The sequence below is a fragment of the Phodopus roborovskii genome, unplaced genomic scaffold (assembly GCF_943737965.1).
Source record: "Phodopus roborovskii unplaced genomic scaffold, PHOROB, whole genome shotgun sequence".
Taxonomy (NCBI): domain Eukaryota; kingdom Metazoa; phylum Chordata; class Mammalia; order Rodentia; family Cricetidae; genus Phodopus; species Phodopus roborovskii.
In genome coordinates this window covers 42,306,178-42,330,727 of record NW_026126407.1, presented here as the reverse complement: position 1 = coordinate 42,330,727, position 24,550 = coordinate 42,306,178, and the positions used below count along the sequence as shown (strand labels likewise).

General features: G+C 43.3%; 1 protein-coding gene across 13 annotated transcripts in view; it reads right to left on the bottom strand.

Moving 5' to 3' along the window:
• Tenm2 (teneurin transmembrane protein 2) overlaps positions 1-24,550 on the bottom strand; it is a 922,050-nt gene that overhangs the window by 200,526 nt on the left and 696,974 nt on the right. For 11 of the 13 annotated variants that reach the window (XM_051180940.1, XM_051180941.1, XM_051180943.1 and 8 more), the window contains one exon: positions 5,690-5,812. The exons of the other annotated variants lie outside the window; for them this stretch is intronic. In XM_051180940.1, coding sequence (XP_051036897.1) covers positions 5,690-5,812 — 123 coding nt within the window. The remainder of the gene's footprint in view (positions 1-5,689; positions 5,813-24,550) is intronic. 13 annotated transcript variants of the gene reach the window in all.

Genomic DNA, 24,550 nt, shown 5'->3' with positions numbered 1-24,550 from the left:
TCATTACACTTCATTTCCACTCATTTGGGCACCAGGACAACTATCTGAGGCTTCCGTTTAGTGAACAGGTAACTCAAGAGCTCCTGTAAGGGCCTTAGATTAGCAGCTAAGAAACACAGCTGGTCTGAGTTGTCATCTGCCTCATCAGCCTTCTACCCTGTCAGTGGATGACTCTTCTCAGGAAGGGATTCCCAGAATTCGAGACCCTGCTCCCACAATGGTATTCACAACTCTGTGACTGTGCGGCAATGATTATTCTTATAAAATCCTCCAGGCCTAGGGACTATATATGGCCTTCACATATTGCCTTAGATAAAAACAGTCAATTCTTCACTACCTCTAGTCAAATATTTATACCTCTGACCATTCAGTGAACTCGCCTTGCCTCAATATGCCACTTGGTTTGTTAGTATTGCTGATGATAGCTAAATGTACAGAATAGCTACCACGTGGCATACAATCTTTTGATAGGCTGATGCTTTTTCCCATTATTCAGATGGGAAGAAAACCAGGGTTGATGGAAGTTATATGATTTGCTTACAACTCTATAGCTTTTCAGTGGTAGTCTGAGATTACAAAACCTTGTCTGGTGGACTCAACACTCCATGTACCTAACTATTAGGTAGACTACATTTCAGAAACCACACTAGAGGATCTCGAGAAGACAATCCAGAGGGAGAAGAGCTCTGGGTGTACTGACCCTGTGAAAATGGGAGCCAATGAGAGGAAAGGCAAATTCAGCATGTAGGGAAAAATGATTGGATCATTTGGACCTATGTTAAGTCGTACTAATGCTAGGAAGAACAAACTATACAACTTAGAGCTAGGATCAGAAACCCATCCTTGTGACACATTTAATTGGGACCCAGCTGTAAGAGCAGTAGAACAGCACTCTAAGAATGGCAGGAACTGCATTGACTTAAGCTACAGGCATATTTGCTAATGGTTATGCTATAAGGTGATGTTTGACCCCTTGTCCTTCTGGGAACATCACCAACTTTGGAAAAGCCCCATGCAGGGAAGTGATCATTTGAAACCCTGAGCTGTGTGCATTGAGAGGCTGAGTGACAGGAGCCAGAGGAAGAATTACCAACCTCCCTGCAAATCTGGCTCCTAGTACCATGCATTAAGCCAACGAGTAAAAATCATTATGAAGTTTTTGCTGAAAGGGCAAGTGTAGAAAAACATGTTTCTAAACAGAATAACAGTCTTTGCCATTTTTTTCCAACTTGCATACCATCTGGAAATTCTGATTTTTTTCAAAGGGTAGGAAAGAAATGTGCTTCAGGCACAAATAAATGTTTACAGCTGAGTTATAAACCGAGAATGGTAGGGCTTAAAACAGGCAAGCTGGCGGTGATGGAGCTCAAAGTTGCAGGAGGCAAATAATGCTTGGGGACCTGGCCAGCTTGTGTTGCACATGGGCCCCTTGGAAGTGGAAGACTTACTTCCTATTGACCTCATCCAGTGAGGGACAAAAGCATCACCTGGGATTTGTGTTAATCCTTAGAAGATAAAGGAAGTGGCATTATTGTCTTTCTTGCCATTCTGAAAGCAGCCTTCCCTTTTGGAACATCCCAAGTGGCACCCTGTGGAAATGTATTAGATGGACCAAGCAAGGGAAGTGATGGTGACTTCAGTGATGACAAAGATATATAGGTTGTTTGTCAAGTTCGTGGTACTACAACAGTGTTATGCAGGACTATCTCATTTATACTGGAGCGCAAGCTAGTACCATTCCACAGATGAGGAACTCAAGGCTAGGAGTGGATAAATGACCTGAATCAATAAAGTCAACTCGGCACACAGGGATATAGCAGGAGTTTGTGTCCAGCTAAATCAGTACCAGTATTCTACACTGATTTACAGGATTTTTTTTAATGCAAGTCATGAAGAGTACATTACCAATGCTTGATGAAGAAAGAGAAACAGAGGTGTTGGGATCTTGGAATCCTTAATTTGTATACAGAAAAGGTTCCAGAGAAGTAGAAATGAATTTGGAAATGATATGGGAGAGTCATCAAAGTTTTCCTTTTATTAAAGTGTAAAATTGCAAATACTGTACCCATTTGCCTCCACAGTCCTATGGGCCTGGCTATGCACCAATAGAGACTATACTCATGATGGGTGGTCAGCCAGATTTGGTTCACGAGATATAGTTCGCTATCCTTAGTGACAGAGAGGACACTAAGGAATACAAAATGACTGATGGATTTTGAGAATGATTCATGAAATTCTACTTGAGACTATATTCTTTCCTAAGACCAGTGACAAACCCAAAGCCAGTGACATCCCCTGGTAAAGTTCTTGTATTTCTGGGCACAGGCAATCAAGCTGGATCCCTTTATGCTATCTGACCAGGTCAGAATACTGTATCGAATCTTCATTCCCAAGGTTTATCTCATCCCAGATCTATAGTAAAAGCACTCCATGTCCCACTAATGAAGATGTATGAGTTCATTCCTTTGAACATAGAAATACACACAAGATGGTGAGTGATTCTGGCAGTGCACGTGTAACTTTCTGTGTGGAACCCAAGACCATCTACATTAAGGTTTAATTGAAAGAGATTGGAGGAAAAATAAACCACGGACATCAGTAAATGGAAAAGGAAGAGGAAGACACAGCCCCAAGAATACATTCTCCTAACTAATGAATGGAGAGCTCTGTTTCCACTACCATATCAGAGTGTGGGGGCTGTCCTGTCTATTAGACTCCTTCCCATACCTGCACAATGTAAATACTCCTGAAGACCAACTAATGAAATCTCTATCGATAGACCATCTTAGATGGGGCTCACATGCTCGTGTTTTGCTTACATTTTAATTTGCTCCTGCTGGATACTTACCCAGTAATTGCTTAATAAGATTAACCTTCCTGGCAATGTGTGGTGAATCTTGATTAAAACATTGGAGTGAAGGATTATCCTATACCACAAAAAATTGAGGGGGTGTTATTTAATTAACTTATTGCCAATATGTCTTGATTGTCTCTTTGAAACAGTGGGAAAGTGGTCGATGGGAATTGATTTGGGTTATCTAAATGTATAGAATTGGCGAGTGAGGAATGGGGAGGTCACTAGGTCTAGAAATTCAAATCTCAAGTCATTCAAGGACATTAACACTCTTTCCTGTCACTTTACAAGACTTCGTTTAAGCTCTAAGAGGCAATCCAGTACCTTCAGTCATCACCAGAATACTATTTTGGTATTTGGAGCTTTATTTCATTTTCAAACAATTTTGAAATTTCACCCTTTTAATAGACTCAAGGGGCAAAACCCACAATGCTTTGGCCAACCGCCTCCCTGTCCCATAACCCATTTGGGAAATATCAAAAGTGGTGGTATTCCAGTACATAGGTTGTACTGTATGTTTTAAAGCACAATGCATAGGAAAGACCAACATTAAGCTCTTTCCAAAGCTGCAATGGAAAGGGCATGCTCATTTGTTACCTTAGAGCAGTGGTTCTCAACATGTGGGGCGCGACCCCTTTGACAAACCTCTATCCCCAAAAATATTAACATTACGGTTCATAACAGTAGCAGAATTACAGTTGTGAAGCAGCAACAAAAACAATGTCATGGTGGGCAGGTCATCACAACATGAGGAACTAACTGTACTAAAGAGTCACGGCATTAGGAAGGTTGAAAACCACCACCTTAGAGACAAATATTCCTAAGGCTTATTCTCAAAGGAGTTTTTCTCAGGTGTCTGATCATGATGGTATGGGATGTTAAAGGGTTGTGGGGATGGAAATGGAGCATAATGTCAACAGGAAAAGGGCTATTTTCATTACTGGAGGCCTGTGAAGATTATGGGGTCCCAAGGTGAGAGGCGAAGACTACTAATTCAAAAGCATCTCATGCCTGATGAGATAGTCGGCATCTTTACTTTTCAAACGTGCATACTGACTTGTCTGGAAGGAAGGGGGTGCTGATTTTGTGTTAAAGTACAATAATGGATACATGTAGCAGACTCTCTGAAGGTGGGCTTCTAAGAGCCATCCTATTGGTACTCTGCACTGAGGTAATTCTTTATGATAGGGGGCTAGCTAGTACACTGTAAGTCATTTAAAAATACCCCTGGCCTTAACCCACCAGTTACACCCCCTCCAATTGTGACAATAAAAAAAAGAAACCTTTTGCAGTCATTGCCAAATGTCTCCCAAAGGGCAAAAATGGGAGCCACTGTGGTAAAGGAACAGGAAAGGAGTATGGCCAAGTGCTGGAGGTGAATAGATTTCAAATCTGAGGACAACAAATTTGGCTCTGGCCTTCTGTGGTCAGTTAAAGCAGAACATGGTCAGCTAGGGTAAAATATCTTCTTTATTTTGACATCTGGTTTTACCTACTCAGTAATGGAAAGCATATCATTTCACCCTCAGATAAAACTTTTTCATGCTTACTTAGAGGTAATTTAGTGTTATGATTATGACAGATGAGAAGGGTGATTCTTAAAGACTGGATAAAAAGGCAGGAGTCATGCCCGAAGGTGCAGGGCAGCCCTGAGAGAGTGACTTAAAGACTGTTAGCATATTAGGGTAAGTCATATACACCAGAGCCAGAGGAAGCCTGGAGTCTTCTTGGCAGAAAGCGTGAAATACAAGGAAGAGCAACCTCCTGTCCACAGATGCACATTGTACAGACCTGAATTCAAGCTTGTACCTTTGGCGAAGTTTTCAGAATATTCTGGGCCTTGAATTTATCAGAGATGCATTTCCTGCTTTGGGGGCTGAAGATTCCTTCCCTTTCCTTTAAAATGTTCTTGTTGATGTATTCTAAAAAGTTGTGTGTGTGTGTGTGTGTGTGTGTGTGTGTATGTGTTTACTGGTAACTAAGAATAGACTGAAAAAAAAAGCTGTTTGGAGAAGCCCTTTGATACAATCTCTGGCTTGTGTGATTTCCATCCCCAAATTACTCAAACGCCACCGAATCACCAAACGCCAGCCCTGCAAGCTGTGCCATTGGCTGCTCTTGTCTTTTAATTGCTCCTGTCCCCACCTCGCCAAGGTTCTGATTTTCTCTCCTCTTTTTTAGCACCTTGTTAGCGCCTATTTTTTCTCTCCTACAAGAATACAGTGATTGCCTCAATGAACATTTCTATTGTCCTCCTCACTGTTCTGAAAAGGGAAGCTTTGTTACCGAGTTGTCAAAACTCTTTTCTATTCTCCCCCCAAAGCAGAACAGCTCTGTCTCTCTCAAGGCAAGCCAGGCGAGCCTGCTCCCTTGGGAGGCTGTATCTCTCCTTGTGGGAGAGGGACCCAGGCTAGTGGCATGTACTGCCAGCTGCTTCCTGCCTTCTGATTAGGCAGGTTTCTGCTGCTGCTGCCGCTGCCGCCCCAGCTGCTGCTGTTGCTGCTGCTTCTGCTTAGGCCTTGGGATGCTTTCAAGCATGCCACACAGTGCCAGTTGCTGTAGATAGCATAGGTATGCACTGCTTGGAGCAGGCCCTGTGCCAGATCCAAGTGACTCCAGCCAAACACAGCTAACAGACAGGAACAGCAAACAGCTTTTAAATGGGGGTACCTATGAAAGGCAGTCATTTTATTTCTTTCCTTTCCTTTTTTTTTTTTTTTTTTTTTTTTTTTTTTGCATGCCTTCCAAGATTTGGATTAAAAAACCTGAAGCAGCTGGCGAGAGCCTTGAATTTTCCTGTGACCTCAATAGGGCAAGCAGCAGCTGTAACCTCACCTTTGCCTCCAGATGGCATTGTTGCCACATCATCGTTTCCTGGTAAGCCGGTCCTTACGCCATTGTTAAAGGTGTGTCCATCTGCCGGCTGGAGTTGCCAATTGAGTCCGAGCAGATGCATTGCTGCAGGAGAGACAAAGTAATGAAAATATGAATAGATAATTCAGCAATGCAAATGTCAAGGGGGAGGGCCAGGGGCCTTTTTCCAAGCAATTGCCTTTTAAGGAAACTGCAGTTCAAAAATGGCTTGCCCCAGGCCTCCAGGATTAGCTAAATACAGAAAGTGGCAATCCAAGAGCTTCTGTCTCCCTTGCTCTGTAGAGGTGCTACAAAGCCTCAGGGGCAGCACCCATTCTGGGAAGTGGAGAAGGGAGGTGACACATAGGTCTGACCTTTCAGATGGGCTACTCTATCATTTCCTTGTTTGTCCTCACACATGCTTTTAGACAGGTGCACAGGACAAAGGCTGGGTTTTCCCAGCTACTCAAAATGTGAGTCAAGTTCAAAAATAAGGCTCTACTGCTCCCATTTGACTAGCCCTGAAATGCCAAAACAGCCAGAGGTATCTGCAATCTCATTGACCCACTTAGAAGCATATCTATCTAACTGTGCCAAACTTTCTCCCTCCCTTCATGACAATTGCTTATATTTTAGCACATTGTGGAAATACTTAATAAGTGTGTGTGTGTGAGTGTGTGTGAGTGTGTGTGTGTTTGTGTGTGTTTGTGTGTAATAGTGGTAGAGCCTTTTCCAGAAAACAGCAAATCAAACAGTATTACTCAGTTTCCCCCAAGTATGGAATGAGACAGAGACGGGATGCCCAGAGATTGCTGTCAGGAGACCGTGTTTTCAGAGGTCGATTTCCATGTACACCTCACCCTCCAGGCAGCCTTCTGGTCTTGTTACTTAGCTTGTGCAGAGACCCAGTTAGTTTAGAAAACTCAGTGTATCATTCATCCCTGATGGATCCTGGTTTTATTGTTACTGAGGGGAGGGAAGCACCTGTGTTCTTCCCAAGCCCTCATCTAAGAAATGCTTCATTTGTAAATAAATAAGGAATCTATTCCCCTGTATATTTTCCACACAAACAATGACTGTGCCCTGTCTGTCTGGCATTTCAATGGGCACAGGTTGATGCCTGTTGCCACATTCACAGCTCGGCAGGAGAGAAAGGGCTGTTGACAGGAGAAGTTCTGAGTTTGACGTGGGGATGGGAGAAACAATTAACCACAGGAAACACAATTAACAATGCTTAGGAAATTGTTCACATAGCAATTAATTCTGCATGCCTACCACCACTTAAAGTCAGGCTGCATTCTATTAAGGTTAAAATCCTATCTTCACACAATACAGCTTAGATTGATGGCTGCAGATTAAGGTGGCAAGGTATTTGTTTTTTTTTTTTTTTCTCTCACAGGCTTCTCTACCTCAAAACCACATTTTTCCATCTCTGCATTTCCATGAGGTGCAAGGCCCACGGTCACAACTTCCCCGGATGATAAATACTAATAAGAATAAGTGACATTTACTGTACTCTTTCCATTGAGGTAACACCTAATTTTCTCCTGCAGTTTATCCGTTATATGTAGGTCACTTACTTGAAGAGACCAGAGTCTATTGCCTCAAATAATGACATATTTTCACCATACAGAGGTCAGGAAATGAGAAGTAATCGTGGTTGCTTCAAGATAACGATAGCTTCTGATTTGTAATTACCAGGTGAAGGGAGCCAAGGAATTAGCTGTTTTAAAATGATTTTTCAAAAAAAAAAATACAATACCATTGGGTTATTGAAGCTCACCTGGAGCCAGCTGCTGCTGCACCAAAGAATCAGCTTTTTGGAGGAGGGTCCCTGAGTGCTGAGACAGATGTCACCACCAAGTATCACAGGTGCCGCTAGGGGCCCCAGCCTAACAAAGCTTTGATGCTCATGTCTATGAAAAAGCTGTGGATCCCAGCATGCCACAATGAAAACCTCCCCAGTACCCTATCCGCGTCCAACTGCTCTTCACAACAGCCCCCTCCTACATTGCTCAGGCTCGACACTCGAAGGTACAGGGTACATGGCTACCGTCACTTCGGGAGAATAGTAGACAGGACTGTAATCTTACTGAGCATAAAGGGGACACTCATGACATCATGCTGTATTTTCAAGGATGTCTTCCCTCCTGCCTCCTTAACATTTGTATTATAGTTCTTTATTGTCATTGGTGTCATAGTCATCATCACCATCATCATCTTCATCATCTCATCATTAACAAAAGTATCCAAAAAGTGGCAAGAATTCAAAGGGGTGAGAGTGAGAGTATGTGAGTCACCACTCAGACAACTCTGTGAGGGAATAGGAAAATACCAAAGATAAAGACAAGAAAAGGGGACAATCCGAATCACCGAGCACAAGACCTGTGTGTCCATCAGCGGACGCTCTGCTCAAAACTGAAACTCAAGCTCAGGCATATTTTCCATCACTGAACTGAATGCTAAGTAAATAAGGGAGATCTGCACCAGGGCACACCATCTTTTCTTATCTGGGTGGGGAAGGGCATCTGAATGCGCTTTTGTTTGTTTGTTTGTGCTGTGTTCTTGATCAGCTGTTCCTTATTCCCTGTCTTGAGGAAGAAAATAAGACTATCTTTCTGGTCTGTGAGAACAGACTCAAGTGTCCTCAGAATAGAGATTCAGGGGAGCTGTGAAGTAAATGAGTTCCCTGACTAATGAGAATTCTGCTTCTTACTCTGCTACTGACTGGTTCTATGGTTTGGGCTAAGGAATCATCGCTCCATCCATCTCTTCTTTTCCATTTTGTAAAAGTTCCCTTTACAGGTGGAATGAAGGCAGCTTGCATGGGCCAAGGAGGGCTATATATAGTCCCGTGGAGGAGCTGGCAGTGTCTCTAACATGGACCCCACATGTGGAAGCCAGTTGGAAGCTTGGACAGTAGAACATTATATGTTATAAAAAACAAACAAACAAACAAACAAAAAGCAAAAAATTGTGGAGGTACAGGGAATAGGATGGAATATTATGGGTAGCAAAATGGACTAGTGTATAAAGAGAAGGCTATTTTGATCCTCAGTATATCATATACCTGCTGTCAATCATTGAGCTGAACATTCATACACTGACATGTACATTATCTTGAAGAGTTCCTGGTAGGTACTACCATGACACTCATTCTCCAATGAGTGTCAATAAATAATGACTATGAAGTTTTTAGCATTGGGGGATTTTAGAATCGGAGTAGAACTACGTTGGAGATGTGGCACGTCTTTCACACTTTATAGAGATCTGGATACAAAGTTCACAGGAAGATGGCATCTCAGCCAAACTTGTTTCTGCTTCAGAATTCATGATTAGCAAAGTGAGTTGATGCATGCTCATTCGTTGTGTGTATCATTGCTGCTTGGAGGAGGAACACTTATTACCTTTTCTGTTGATTTCAGAGGTGGCCTTGGGACTTGCAGTGTACATTGCATTACACAGCGATCCTAGATCCTGAATAAAAAGGCTGCTGGACAGAGCTAGCCATCATTGGCAAGGGTCAGAACACAGAGTGAGAGAAATAATGAATTGTTATGGCAGTGAACCAACTAGAGGTTGGGGTTCTTTGTTATAGCAACATGGCATAGTCTACCCTGACTGATACATTCTATTATGAAGAATGGAAAGAGGGTGTGTTTACAGACTACATCTCTGTAAATTCTTTAAATTTTATCAGGTTGGGAGCTTTTGAAATCCAGACAGGAAATTAACTCCTGTTTAGGGTCATTATGCCTATTTCTGTGGACAGCAAAATAATTTGAATATTATAATATTTTCATTTTTTTCTGTTACCAGAGCCAGACTAGACAGCTGAGAACCCTTGGGATAGCCACAGTTATTGCTTCTTCATCTTAGTATTTCCCATAAATGCTTGTCACTTTACATTTTACTGGAGGAGACATCCTGGCTACCCTGGGATGGTTCCTCCTCCTCCCCCTCTGAATGCTCCAGCAGCTCATCCCAAAAGGTCTGGTTCAGGCCATGTTAGGGTCAGAAGTGAAATGAGTTCTGGAAGCCCTCTTCTCCCCATTACCCGCCCCCACTGACAGCCGGAATGTACAATTCATCATGACTTGACAGGCTCTACTCCACAGAGACTCTGGGATGGAACAATGGGGCTCCATGGGTCAGCAAGGATGGGGTAGGGAAGGGCTTCATGTGGAAGCTCATGGAATCCAGGTGGCATCTGGGAAATCAGCCACTAAAAGCACAGTCAGCAGCCAAACCTTGAATGTGTCCCTTAGCTGAGAGAAACTTTCTAGAGTGCTGAAAAGGACCTGAGGCCACAAGGGAAGACCACACACAGATCCCAGGTTTTCTCAAGAACAATAGTCAGACCTCCTTGCTGGTGGATTAATAGTTTCTCATTGAAGTTCCTGGGTTTAGGTGACAGATGGGATCTGGAAGAAATACTCTGAGATCAAGTCTAGGGTAGAGAAAACAGGTTGGTTACAGGTGACAGGATTCTCTAGCCAGTACAAGGACCTGGAGATGCCAGGCCTTGAAAAAAAAAATGGCAGCTTCCAAAAGGGGTTGTCTAAAATAGTAATTAGGGTATGTGTGGATCCTGCTGGGTGCCTTTTAGAACCTTCTATGTTCATTGGCTGGCAGAGAATCAACCTGACAAGAGAGTTCAATCAATATGTCAGCAATACTTCACCGAGAGCTGCTCAACCCCTGCTTGTCAAAGAGGACAAACATGGAAGCCACAGATGCTCTGTGTTTGCTGAGCAGGCCCCCAGGAGCAAGGGCTATCTTTAAAGATCAGGCCTGTCGATATATAACCCCGGGGAGGAGATTGGACTCTCCCTTTGAAAATGCAAGACTGCAGGCCAAGCAGAGCCCCAGGAGGGAAAGGAAGAAGCCAAGCCTGCTGGGTCTTGGGGCTCAGCATGCATGCAGACACATAAGGCCTTTGAGCTGATGTCAGAGCGCATTCAGAAGTGGGAAGGGTCAGGGGCTGGATCTCCTTGGATCTGTACCAGCCAATTAAGCCCACAATGCCAGGACTCCTGAGGGAAACAGCAGATTCCCAAGGTGCGCCTGCCGAAAGGATGGAACCCGAGGAGAGAGGGATGAGCAGGGCTAATGCTCACAGGTGCTAGCCCTGAACTCACTGGGCACTGCCACAGCACCTTAGCAGTGAGCAATGAACATCAACACATGCAAATGAGAGTCTTCAGCCATGATGATGATTCACGTTTATTTTGACAACGTGCCAGGGACTGGGATAATTACTTTAATGGCACCATTTATTCATTATTTATCATTTGGCAAATATTTATGGAACTCACACTGTGCATCGAATTGTGCCCTGGCCCTGGGAATAACGCAGTTGGCAAAACACAATCCCTGCTTTCATGGAACTTACTTTCTAGTGGGACGCAGAAAAACTAAACACACATGGAAAGCCAAGTACAGGGCCAGGTGTCTGGAGGGGCAGGAGATGGGAAATGCAAAGTTCTTCTTTTCCTTCTTCTTTTACCCTTAACAAAGACTGGTCAAGGATGGTATTATGATGGGTAAGTCTGCACAAAGACAATGGAAATGAGAAGGCATTGACAAGAGGGACCAGCAGTCTAAGCTAGAGTCTAGTAAGCAGGAAAAGGAAGTGGAGTGTGGGTAAGGTTGGGAGAGTGGATATCTTTGGGGGGGGGTCTGCTTTTTTTTGAAGAAAATCTTTTGAAGGGGAAGAATATACTCTGTATCATATTGATATGGATCATTAATGTGATTTGTATCTTATAGACATGAACATTGAAGTTTAGAGAGGTTTACTCATTCAAGGTCATTCTACCACTAACCACAGAATCTGGGATCCACAGGATGATATGTGTTACCTCAGAGTCAGAGCCCCAAGGCCCCTTGCTGTGTTGACCAATGACACCATTCTGAGATACCTCCTGACCACATTCTGGGACATCTACATCTGCCCTCTGTATTTTGTATTGGAATAACTGTTTCAAGACTGAGTAGGGCAGGAAAGTTCCAGAATTCCTCCTATGAATGCTGTTCAAGCTCACTCAGGAGCAGGTACCTCTTGAAAGCAGACATTTATCCTTCATGAATACACTAGGGTCAGTAGCCATTTTGATATTTAACCTAAAGGTTCATCATTGCCAATATAAAATAAAGGACCAGTGACTTCAGCTGCCTGGCTGGCCAACATTTGCTTGTGGTGGCTTTTTCCTGGGCCACTCTGCTCCTCATCCTCTGGGCCATAGTTGAACATAGCATTTCTCTTTCTCTTTGCAGAGAGGAGGGTTTTCAATGCCTTAATAGTTCCCTTTTAAGAATGCTGCTGCAGCCAGACTATGTTCTGCAGGAAAAGAAGTGATGCAAATAAAATCACAAGGAATAACATTCTTGAAAACACCTAAGACTTAAAAAAGGAATTAAAAAAATTTAAATCTCAAAGGATCTTTTAAAATCCCTTTTAAAAAATCCTAACTGCCTCATTGAAATGATTTTTGCTTATTTTTCCCAGACAGTGTAGCAATACACTGAATGGAATAAATTTTCAAAGCGCCACATGGAAGTGACGCCCACAAATCCCTTTACCGGTAATGGGATTTTCGTACCTAGCTCTTGAGGATGTGCAAGAAACTTACTCGCCTCTATCCAACTTTCGGCTTGCAGCTTCCAAGACGCTTGCAAAGCTCAGGACCAGGGACTTACATAGAAGAGAGAAGAGAAGGAGAAGTGATCCCGGAATTCTGGCAAGACCACTTGAATGAGAGGAGGCTTTGGGGAGACAGCTGCTACCTGCCCATCCCTGCAGGCACTGTCCTATTCCCACTTGTCACTAAAACACCTTTAGCAATGATTGTGTCTCTCACCTTCCTCATTCTGGTCCCTCTCCAAAATAGGGAGGCTTTCTGTCACCCCGTGCACATCTGCCATGAGGACAAGGTGACAGTTCTGTAAGGCAGCTCTGGGACCAAGGAGCAGTATGTTTTCCAGACAAGAAGAATCTACGAAGAAGGGCCGGCACATTAATCTATTCTTGTGACAGGCTCAGGACAGTACAATGAGTAGGAAGTAGGATTAGATTAATCAATTCCTGTGTTTGGAGGAAACAAACAGGGCTCTGTTGAAGCTTCCAGATGTGTAGGGTCATGGAGTCAGTGTCATCCCCACTCCTCTCCCTGGAGCCCCTGTTGCAGGTGCTCGGCAGGTGGCCTCAGTTGATAGTGTGGGCGTGGCGTTTGGTGTGCTGAGCTGACCTCTAACAACAGTCTCCCTCCCCAGCAGCACCAAGAAAATCAATACTCAAGACAGACACACACTCACAGCCACTGTTTTTCTCTCTTGCAGAGTGCCTGGAATATATTGGTTGCCCATGCCGGTCAGGCAGCCCATTGTCCATGGAGTCTATGCATCCTTGTCCAGATAAACACACGCCCAGAGCCATCAGCCACACGGGTGCTATTTCCCACCTAGACCGCTCCGGTCTTGATGCTATTTTTCCCGCAGAAAGAAATAAAATAAAAGCCTTTCTTTCCTCAAGAAAGAGCCTGTGTGATCAAAACACCTTTAGAGAATGATAATATCCGGAGGTTTTATTCAACAAATAAATCATGGTCTGGGGTTTTAAGAGCTTTTCTGACAACAAAACATATGCCCACAATCCATGCATATATACCTAGACACCCGTCCCCACCCCAGCTTGTCATTCAGTGTTGACAACCCAAACAATATATTTTTTTTTAAAGAATAGCACCCAGCAGTCCTGTTAAAGAGGGAACAGATCCATGAGACTGCACTGACTACAAAGGGAAGGCAAGGGGGTGGCACGTGGCAGGCGGCCATAGGAATCCTAGGAAGCAGACATATGAATGTTTTAGAAGATAAGATGTCATATCGATCGGGACATGTGCAATGTGAGCTGGAACAAAGAGAGAGAAGTCTCCCGTGAAACAGCCACACGTAAGAAGGAGTGGCCAGGGGGTCAGGCCTGTGCCAGTGACAGCCCTTGGCAGACAGAACTCTGGGCAAGTTTCTTCCTTTGGTGGAAGTAAGTGAGGGAGCAGATTCATTTTTTCTCCCTGATATCTGCAGGTAGCCCCCACCCACCACCCCCATAGATGGTATCCAAGCATCTTCTGGCTTGAACTCCGAAGCCCACAGACAAGCAGCCTCTGCCATGCAAGGCATGCCACGAATAATCTGTTAATAACATTAATCCAACAGAGAGGCAGCAGGATACTTTCTGATCCTCCATTCAGATGCAGAGCTAATGATGAATGGCGTCCATAGTCCATGGCAGGGCTTTCAATCCAGAGGCTAAAATCTCCACCTCTCCCTTTCCCCCTTCTTGGGGGATGCAGTGGTCAGCACAGACACACTTCTTCCTGTGAGTGAATTTGGGTGTGGATTCTGTACTTTTTTTTTAGAACTGAGAAAGGAGTTGAAGAATTGAAGATGTTGAACAAATCCTATATGCAATCCTCATTTAATTTTGGTCATTTGTTCAGCGGAGTCAAATTAGGCACACAGGGAGGCTGCCAGTGTCTCTTTCAATCTTTAATTTTTGACATGGTTAACTCAAGTTTTTTTTTTTTTCTTTTTAAGTCAGAATTGAAAAAAAAAAAAAAAAGCCTGCATTAGCAAATTGGGCTTGATCTTTCCCTTAAATGGCTTTTAGTTAAGTGGGTTTCAGATAGCTAACCTGAAACGTTTAAAACTTGATTGTGAGGGAGAGAAACATCATGTTGGAAAATTCCTTCTATCTCCCAGGGTTTGATTAGGTCGGAGGGAAGGAAGTCAGGGAGGATGAGGGGTCCCTGCACTGCGATCTATTTGATATCAATATAGGCAACTTAAAAGAACAAAGCTCACTGCGAAGAAAAGACAGGACAAATTCTTTCTGGAACATAAGCTACCTGTACCCATTTTTTTTTTTTAAAGAGCCACGTTTTCATCTGCAATTAGATAAATGACACAAATGGATTTATTTTGAGTTAGTGACAATTTATTTAATAGAGCTAATTTGAAGGGTTTTATGTGACACTCAAGTGCCACATGCTTCCTCTGTGCTGAAGGTACACATTTCTCTCAACAGGCAGTGACGCTGCAGGATGCTGTGACATTTCTGGCTTCTACGGTGCATCATGATGAGACAGAAAGTTACTGGGTATGGTGCATGCTCAGCCTCCCTTCCTCCCTCTTTCCTTACAGTTATGTCCCAAACCCCCACTGTAACTCTTGGAAGAGGTCAAGCCAAGCAAGTCCCAATACAGCCCCTAGGTGGGACTAGCATCTCCTCTAGTAACAGTGGTATGGCTTCCACCCTAGTTCACTCAAGAGTTTAATCCCCGAGGTCTTAGGTGAGTGGTATTAACAGAGTGGAAACTTAATCCATGTGTTTAGAGATGATGCCTTTGAAAAGTGATTCAATAAGCTAGGTCACTAGGGTAGTGCTCTATGACTGGAATCCCGGTGGCTTCACAAAGAAAAAGAGCAACCATGTAGACAGAGAAACACACACACCCCTGCTATGGTACAGCATAAAGGTCTATCACTGAAACCAAGCCATGCTGTTTGGACCTTGAACTTTTAGAATGGCCAGTTCAAACAAGCCTCCTATTTTTATAGCATAGTCTGCTTCAGGTATTTTCTTACAGTAAGGTGATACCAACTAACTAACACAGCCAGCATGGGGCAAGGTCTCCAAGACCTGCATATTCAGAGGTAAAGAAAGATGAGCCCATTTGTGAAATTTCATATCATTGTCATTTCTTACTGGTTTCAGGTAGAGGTTTCATAACAAAGGGTCTCCTACTTAACTCCACTGTACGTAGTAAATGCCTAAGCCAGTTTGGAGATGGTACATTATTTTTCCTGTTTTTCCATTCAGACTGTATATCCAAGGTCTGTGGCTGCTAGGGATTTCCTTTAATTTGCTAAATCTGGCCGCTCTAGCAAGGTCCCACACTTAGTTAGGACTAGCTCCTTTGGGGTCAGCCCAGAACAGCCTCCTCAGCAGTCCTTCTGATCCTCTCAGCTTTGCTAAGGAGCTGTCAGAAGCAACTGTCCCGACTGAAGCCAGTCAGCTCTCTTCTCAGAAAGGCCCATCCCCTACTTCCTGGGGTTCTCTATCCAGAAGGTCATTTGCATTCTGCTTCTGGGCCAGAGATGCCCGACATAAATATAACACACATGAAGCTAAATTCTTCTACTAACCACTCTAAATAAGTACAAATAAATGTAATGTTTTAAACCCAATGTAGCCCAAATATTATCAGTTCAACATGTCATGAACATAAAAATTCCGAATGAGACATTCTACTTTTTGTTTGCACAAAGTGTTCAAAATCTGGTTTGTATTTTACACTCACAGAATCTCAGTTCAGATGCTAAATTTTCAACAGTTAAAGTAAAACGTGGTTCTGCCAAAACAATGAAAGTGTTAGTAAACACAAATATTTTACACTTTCGGTTTTCAAAGTTAAATGAATCAAAGGAGAATAGAACTCGCTTATTGCCTGAGCCAGCATGCCTGTGGGAGTAGTCTGAGGCTTCTGTGACTCAGTCAGCTGTCCTAGAACACCCCTTTACCCCCAGAATTTCAGATGTATGTATGACTTAGCAGCAATCAGTGAAGTGCTGGCCATCTTCACCCAGATAGAGAGCCGTGACCATGATGAACCATGAGGGTACATTTTCCTTCCCCGTTTTCTTTAACTTTCTTTTAATTTATTCTGTATGTCTTTTGTACCATGTATCTTGATCTCATTCATTTCTCTGTCACTTCCTATCCGCCCTCGGCCCCTGCACCCCCACAAAAATAAAACTAAATTTAAGAAAAAAGGGGGGATTAAAAAATCTCATCACAGAAGCTGCAGTGTGACACACTGAGTCACACAGTAAACCCCTTCCCTTTGTTCATGTATCTCTACTTAGAGCCATTGGTCTGGTTTGAGGCCTGTGGTTTCTGCTATTCTATTGATGCTGGGCCCTCATTGGGACTCTAGGATACGTTGCTGTTGCCCTGTGCTGTGGAGATCCTACAGCTTTAGGGTCTGCAGGTCAGGTTCCTTCGTGTGCTTCCTTCGTGATCATACATGGGGTGGATGTTGGGGCAGGTCAAGTCATAAGCCTGGTTCTGGGCCTGAGCAGCTGCGGGGTTGTTCTCCCCTGTCATCACCACTAGGGGGAGCTCTCCAGCACTGCCCCAGCTAATTCACCTCTTGCAGCACTGTGTGAGGGGTGGAGTCAGTGCTCCTGCTTTTACCCCCTTAGGATCTGCTCTCTCATATCTACACTATCAGGGTCAGTGCTATTGCATTGCCCAGGCAAGGTATAAGGGCCACTTCCCGAGTACACACACACACACACACACACACACACACACACACACAGAGAGAGAGAGAGAGAGAGAGAGAGAGAGAGAGAGAGAGAGAGAGAGATACATACACAGCTTTTATTTTTAGACAGGGTTTTACTATGTAGCCCAGGCTGGTCTGGAACCCTTTCTACAAATCAGGCTGATCTTGAACTTGTATTTCTTACTTATATTTCTTTCTTTCTACACGCTTATGTAGGAAATATATAGTAAATGAAAGAATGTTTTGAAAATTTTTGTTTAAGAATCTAACCCCTGTTGGTCCTATGGAATTATAGGCTAAGAATGAATGGTCACAGTAACAAACAGAGCCTACTAAATTCTTTATGCAGGGCCTCAGATCCTATCTGACTTTAAGATGCTTCCCATTTGATTATTTTAAAAAAATTGAGATAGTAACTATTATTCCCATTTTACAGATGAGAAAAACTGAGGCTTTGAGAGATTAAATAACTCCCCACTCCAGCCCAGCTACCAAGTATCTCTTGGAGCCAGAGTATGTCTCCCCAAGTTCAGGCATCAGTGGTCATGCCCACGGGCTTCACTTGTGCCAGTTTTTTTTTTTTTTCTTGATGATTCTGTTTTAAAATCAATTATACTTTAAATGTGGCAGTGAAGTCACATTGCTAAATAATGTTTGCAAAATTAAAAGTTCCACATGTTCTATCAAGTCTGAGGTTTTGTGAGACATTTGAAAAAAAAAAAAACATGTTACTACTAGAAAAAGTCAGTACAGAATGTCTCAGACTTTAAACTATGTTTGGAGATGAGCACAGACAGACAGTGTTTCTTTCTCAGTAAAAATAAAAGGATTTTTAAGAAAATTTTTATTAAGAGAACTGTCCCCCTTCCATCAAGTCCCACTGTGTGCCTAGTACGTCCCACTGTGTGCCCAGTCACACTGTCTGTCTTACTCGCATTTGGAGAGTGTTGCCTGCTGTGCTCCCTTTGTCAGCCTCTCAGCTCCAGCACACCTGCCACGGTTTCTGTGCCTTCCTATCCCTTCACCAAACAAAAAGAGACCCAAGGGGAGGCTCCCCCACCTTCCTTTCCTTAAGCTTCCCTGTCGTAGGGGACAAACAGGCAGATATCTAGCTCTAACTCATCCCCACTCCTTCTGCCCGAAGGATGTCTCTTTATGACCAGAATACGAAGACTACATCAGGGAGCCCAATCTAGGTGGTCAGTCAGTCCTTCACATGGAGAAATTTAGGTTTTAGCTTACCTCCTCTGTCCCACCTTCATTTCTTCCAGCCCTGCAGGGTTTTCTAGTGCCCAGACAACCATGGGAATGTTAGGGTATCTACTGAATTGAGTGATACCACCAGAAACCACTGAGGGTTCACTATACGGCAGAGGCTATCAGCCCTACCCATACAATTTACATTTGAAGATGAGCCAACATTAAAGGCAGTTCCTACTGTGTGCCAGTCACTAAGCACTTGTGGTTTGAGTGAAAATGGCCCCACGGGCTCAAAGGGATCGGCACTATTGGGAGGTGTGGCCTTGTAGGAATAGGTGTGGCTTTGTTGGAAGGAGTGTGTTATGAGGTATGGATGGGCTTTGAGGTCTCAGATATTCAAGCTACTCTCAGAGTGGCTTTCTCTTCCCACCGCCTTTGGATCTACAACTAACTCTCAGTTCCTTCTCCAGCAACATATCTGCCTGCGTGCCACCATGCTTCCAGACACGAGGACAATGAACTAAACCTTTGAAGTCTAAGCCAGCCTCAATTAAATGTTTTCCTTTATAAGTGTTGCTGTGGTCATAAAACCCTAACTGAGACAGCTCCTTGCAGGGTTAGACATGAAGTTGCCATACTTTTGGTGAATCAAAATTTGGTAGAATATTAGCAGATTCGTGTGGTTCTTCATACATTCATCATTGCATGCTACAGCTTTCAAGCCAGATGCTTTCCTTAGACCCCTCTTTATAATCCAACATACCAGGGATGGACAGAATTAGGTACCTTGCCCAAGCTTTTCTGAAAGTAGTTGGACTTAACAATTCCACTTTAGCAGAGTCCACTAGACTGCTTCCTGCCTCTTACAGTAGAAACAGCAGGAGACAGACAGCCCCTCCCTTCTGTGTGTGTGTGTGTGTGTGTGTGTGTCTTTTGCAACTATCTCACATAGGAAAATACTTGGGGGACCCTCTTCCCAGATTAATTTTATAGACGATGCCTCTCCAGGCCTGGCATCTGTGCAGAAAAGCAGTCCTCTGCTCTCAAACCATCTCTGCACCCACCCTTGAAACTGTTATTTTGGGGTTATGTTTAAGCAGGAACCCAGGCGTGCAGACTTGGCTTTCTTACTCATGCCAGCGAGAAATCAGGAGCAGCACAAAGCAGTGCAAGGGCAACAGAGGTGCTCTGAATGGCTGCCACCAGCCTCCTTTAGAACTACTACAAACAGTCTCAGCAGGAAATGTGTCTCCATGCAAATGCTGCTTCAAGATAAGCCCCAGCCTCCATTTATTTCCACCTTTAATCCATAGATTTCCACCTTTAATCCTTTCCCCAGATATTCTGGACACGTAAAATATGCAGTGTTCTGGTTCTACTCAGATGTCTGCAAATTGAGTGCCTCCATTGCCAGTTTTGACATTGCAACAGCAAAGGCTTGAGGGCCTGGCAGATCTCAGATAACTAGCATGTTCCACCCCCTGCCTTGTGCCTGCTGGGCACCATGATGACCAAGCCATGCTGTATCTCAAAGAGCGTATAGTGGCTCCAGCATCACCACTGAGACTTTGCTATGAGTTCAAGGGTAGAGCTCCAGTATCTGTGTATCAATGAAACTTCCAGGAGATCGTGACGAATGCCCAGGTTTGGAAGCATGGCTACGGGAGGCCAGGCTGACAGCAATTAGTGAAAGAGAATATGAGGGTAACAAACCGGCTCCTCTTGTCTATTTCCAAGCAGGTGGAAAGGGCCCAGATACTTCCCTCCAGGTCTTTGCCCTAGATCTCTGCCCACACAGGTATCATGGCAGAAGCAGCTGAGAAGATGAATATGGAAAAGTGATATTTGAGCCAAGGTGGAAAATGGGTGGGGTTATGGGGAATGGAGAAGCCAGAACTAGGGTGAGGTAAAGTACAGTGATAGAATAGTTTGTTCTCAGTATGCTGTCTCTCCTTCAGGAACCTACCTCTGTCCATTCTGCCTGACCCAGATGAACACCAAATGGAGAGACACGTGCCTCCCCCCAAATTCATCAGTGCCACCTGTATGGATGCCTTTCTGTCTCACCCTAACTTTTCTGGAGCTCCATTCCAACTTTGAGTTCTTCTATTCAAATTATCAGCAACCTCACTGGGATTATGTTTGTAAAAAGAGAAAAAAATTCTGTTGCAACTTGATGTTTTCATTCATCCACAGACCTCCCCACAACATAACATTTTCTGCCATTAATGGACTTGCAATTATAGGGAAAATTAATGGTTTAAGCCAAACATATAAATTCTAAAGATGGAAAATTTGGGCACTGTGCCAGGTAGAGAAGAAGTATTTTTAGACAGAAGATATTTTAGAAAGTGTTTTTGAAGTAACTACCTCCTTCTACTTTTTCTAATTTCTGGCTAGCCCTGACTGAGGTACACATGCCTGGAGGATCTCAGTTCTCCTTGGAGTGTACTGCCCTTTTCCTCTATCTGGCAAAAACCCACCCATAGATAGATACTTTGCTGAAGTTGTATCAATGGCACATGAGGCTGGGGCCTGTGGTTGCAACCACTTGTCTTTATGCATTCTAAGGGAAAACTAATTTTTTCTCTTATGGACATGATGCTCAGCTCCATGGTTTGAACGAAGCAACCAATATATCAGCGTAGGATATCTTAACCTTATCTTGGCTTAAATTACAAGTTAATCATTTTGGAGGTTATTAATTAGCTTATGAAGGTGTAGGAGCAGTTAGCTACTCAAACCTGATTCTGTTTATTTTCAAGACAGGGTTTCTCTGTGTGGCCTTGGCTCACTCTATAGACTAAGCTGGTCTTGAACTGACAGAAACCCACCTACCTCTGTCTTCCACATGCTGGGATTAAGGGCATGAGCCACCACTATCTGGCTCATAAACCTGATTTTAATTTTTAACAATGGCCTGTACTATCAGTTGGGAAGTTGCCCCCTAACCTCACATGTTTGAGTCTTATATTCCAAGTTTAAAAGGTAGGCCTGGAAGGCTCATGAATGTGATTGGTCCCCTTCAGAAAAGACTTTGAAATGCTATCAAGCTTCTTCAGCCATGTAAGCAATGCTAGAAAGTACTCTCTCTGTGCCCAAATGTCGGAGCCTTTCTAGACCTTGAAAGTATATTGGTACATACTTTTTTGACTTTTCAGTTTGAGAATAAATTTTAGTTATTTATGAGCTACTTAGATTCTGGCATTTTATTAAAGTCGTTTGAAAGTCCCAGAGAAGCTTTACGTAGGGAAGGACATTGTGCTGTCGTCTTCTGTTCCAATTTCTTAGTCCCTGGACTACCAGAAAAAGAGATCTTAACTTTCAAGTTTAATTTTAAATAATTTAGGTAAGAACTTTAATTGGATTCTAGAGGTCACATGACTGACCATTCCTAGGGCTAATCACCATGGCTGGGAAGACACTATCCATTCTTCATGAGTTTAGTATCTTACTTGAGGAGGGTGTTGAGTAAAGACATGATCATCAAGGAAAGTCACCAGACATAGCAAATGAAGTAGGGTTCAGGTTAGATTTTAACATTTCACACAATATTTGGGACTATTCCTATAAAAACCATTTTGTTGTTTATCTGAAATTCAAGTTTAACTGGGCGTTCTACATTTAGTCTGGCCACCCTCTCACCAAGTAGTTTGGTGTGAGCAGTCAGGCTTCTGATTTTGTGTCTATCACAGCTCTTTTAGAAATCTAAAGGGGTACAGAGAACTCCACCCATGCTTAGTGTCCCTCCAGATCCCTTCTCTGTGTAGTACCGGAATGGCTCTCTGCCTAGAAGAGAATCCAGACCAAGCATTTACACTTTCCCCCAAAGTGTCAAAACTGCCTGGCTGTCTGGTGTGCAAAGCATATGGACGGCTCTTTTTATCAACCACACTGAGTCCTGGGTGGGACCCACAGATTTATCAGAAAATTCAGCTAGGACCAAATTGTGATTCTACTGCTGCCAAGCTCCATAGAGACATCTGACATCAAGAAAGTCAGCATGTGGCATGAGGCTGGTGAGCTGGTCCAGCCCTGTCTCCAAGGCTGTCTCCAGAGAAGGCACACAATACGCCTTTCTGAGCTCAGTTCCTCTCCACTATGAGCAGAAAATGTAGACCCTAAAGATCTCTGTGAGCTGTACATGTGCTAGCTTTGGTGATTCCTGTAGATATTCACTAAATTTGCTCTGCCAGCAAGGCACAAGCCATCTCTCTCTTTCCCTTCTGGAAGGAAGTTTATTACACAAAGTAATAGGTGGATGTCCTCTTACTACCACATAAATCTGTTGTAGCACCCATGTGCTGAACTTCTTAGACAGCAAGAACAAACAGTTGTTACCGGAACATTCCACACAGAGGAAAACAATAAAACCAGAAACAAAAGTGAAAGAGCAAACGAAACTTATGGAGAGATTTATTCCCTGTTAGAATATTTAATGCAAGACAATAACTGTGCAAGGCTGTGATCCTTCCACAGTACTTCTACAGTAGGGACACCACATACATTTGACTTTATTTTCTTAGGCACTTTTCCAGTCAGGTCCTAAGGAGTAAGTAGCTCTTAAAGTACCAAGTGTCCAAAGAGAACCCTCAGTTCACAGATGGTCACCAGGAAGTGATTGTGTTTGGATTTAGGATACCCCAAAGCTGGCTCAAAGTCAACCTCAATTCTAGCCAAGATGCTTGAGTGTTCTCTATGAAGCTACAGTGCCTGAAAATCCTTGATAAATCATCTAATATTTTGTTCAAATTTTAAAAAAGCGGGGACAGGGGCTGCTAGGCAGCATGTTTGAATTGAAGGGGGCTCTTATTTCTTGTCCTAAGGAAGAGTTTTCTCTCTGGGAAATAAGTATCCAGGTCAGGTCAGTGTGTGTGTGTGTGTGTGTGTGTGTGTGTGTGTGTGTGTGTGTATGTGTACAAGTGCATGCATAGTTCATTTCTTGGCAGATGCAAATGTAACTGACTTGTCCAAATGGAGAGTGGAGAGATTATCCTTTTAAATCAGGGTTTTGGTCTGTTAGTTTGTTCTTGATAAGAAGGCCCCATTACCTTTATTTCATATATGGACATTTGACTGTGGAGTGACTAGTTTTACTAGTTTTACCTATGTATGCCACCATGTGTCCAGAAAGGAAGCAAACATATCTGGCAAGCTTACTTCTGTACTCTCAGAACTAAAAATACTCTTGTTAGCCCTTCCTTCCTCCCTCCTTTCTTCCTTTCTTTTCTTCTTCTCTTCCTCTTCTTCCTTTTTTCCCCTTCCAAACACAAGGTTAAGGGATATTCAAGATATATATATACATATATATATATATATATATATATATATATCCCATATTAGATAGTTATTACTATTGAGGAAACTGAGTCAGACAGAGTTTGAGTAACCAATGTGTGCTTATAAGGAGAAATGCTGGGATGTGATAATGGACCCTATGGTCAGAGCTCATTTGCTTACCTTGTATTTAATTGGTAATCAATAAATAAGTGGATGACTTATTAGTAATGGCCAAAATGCCTCTGACAATAAATCCACAACTTCTACCCATAGTTCTCAGATCCTCATGGGAATGTCTTTGCTTGGCTTCTGCTCCCTCCTGCTCCACCCCCTCAGCAGTGCAATGGGACTTCTTCTTCCAGAGTGCAGGCTGTTTTCACAGCTCTAGTAAAGGATGCCACTTTTCAGGAGCTCATTAATTGCTGATCCCCATGATGATGGATGAGTGTTTATGTAGACATTGCTTCTACTTGCTACCTGCATTAGCAGAGGAATCCACACCACTGAAAGGAAGATGGCTCCAACTTTTCTGGGTCAGGAGAGGCTTCTTGTGGCTGTAGCTGTCTCCTGGGATACCAAGAGGCCTGCTTGGGGCCACATCTTGAGCAAAGCAAAGAAGTAGATTCTTATCTCTGGTTATGGATAACCAGAGTCACTCAGGAAGCTAAATCAGAAGTCCAACTCTCATATATATATATATATATATATATATATATATATATATATATATATTACTCTATGTGTTTTTCACATCATGTATCTTGATCCCATTCATTCCCCATCCCTGTACCCCCTGTACTTCACCAGGGCAGCACAACAGAGTCAACACAGTTAGAGCAGGTGTAACTGAGACAGCCCCATGTCACCATGGCACCCATTTGCCATCTGGTGGACCAATCCTACAGCTACCCAGACATCCCTCTTCTTCTTTTATTAAACACCCACATCTATTCCCAATGTAGATGAGTCCAGATCATATCCCCAAGAGAAGCACTCCACCCTCTGGGCT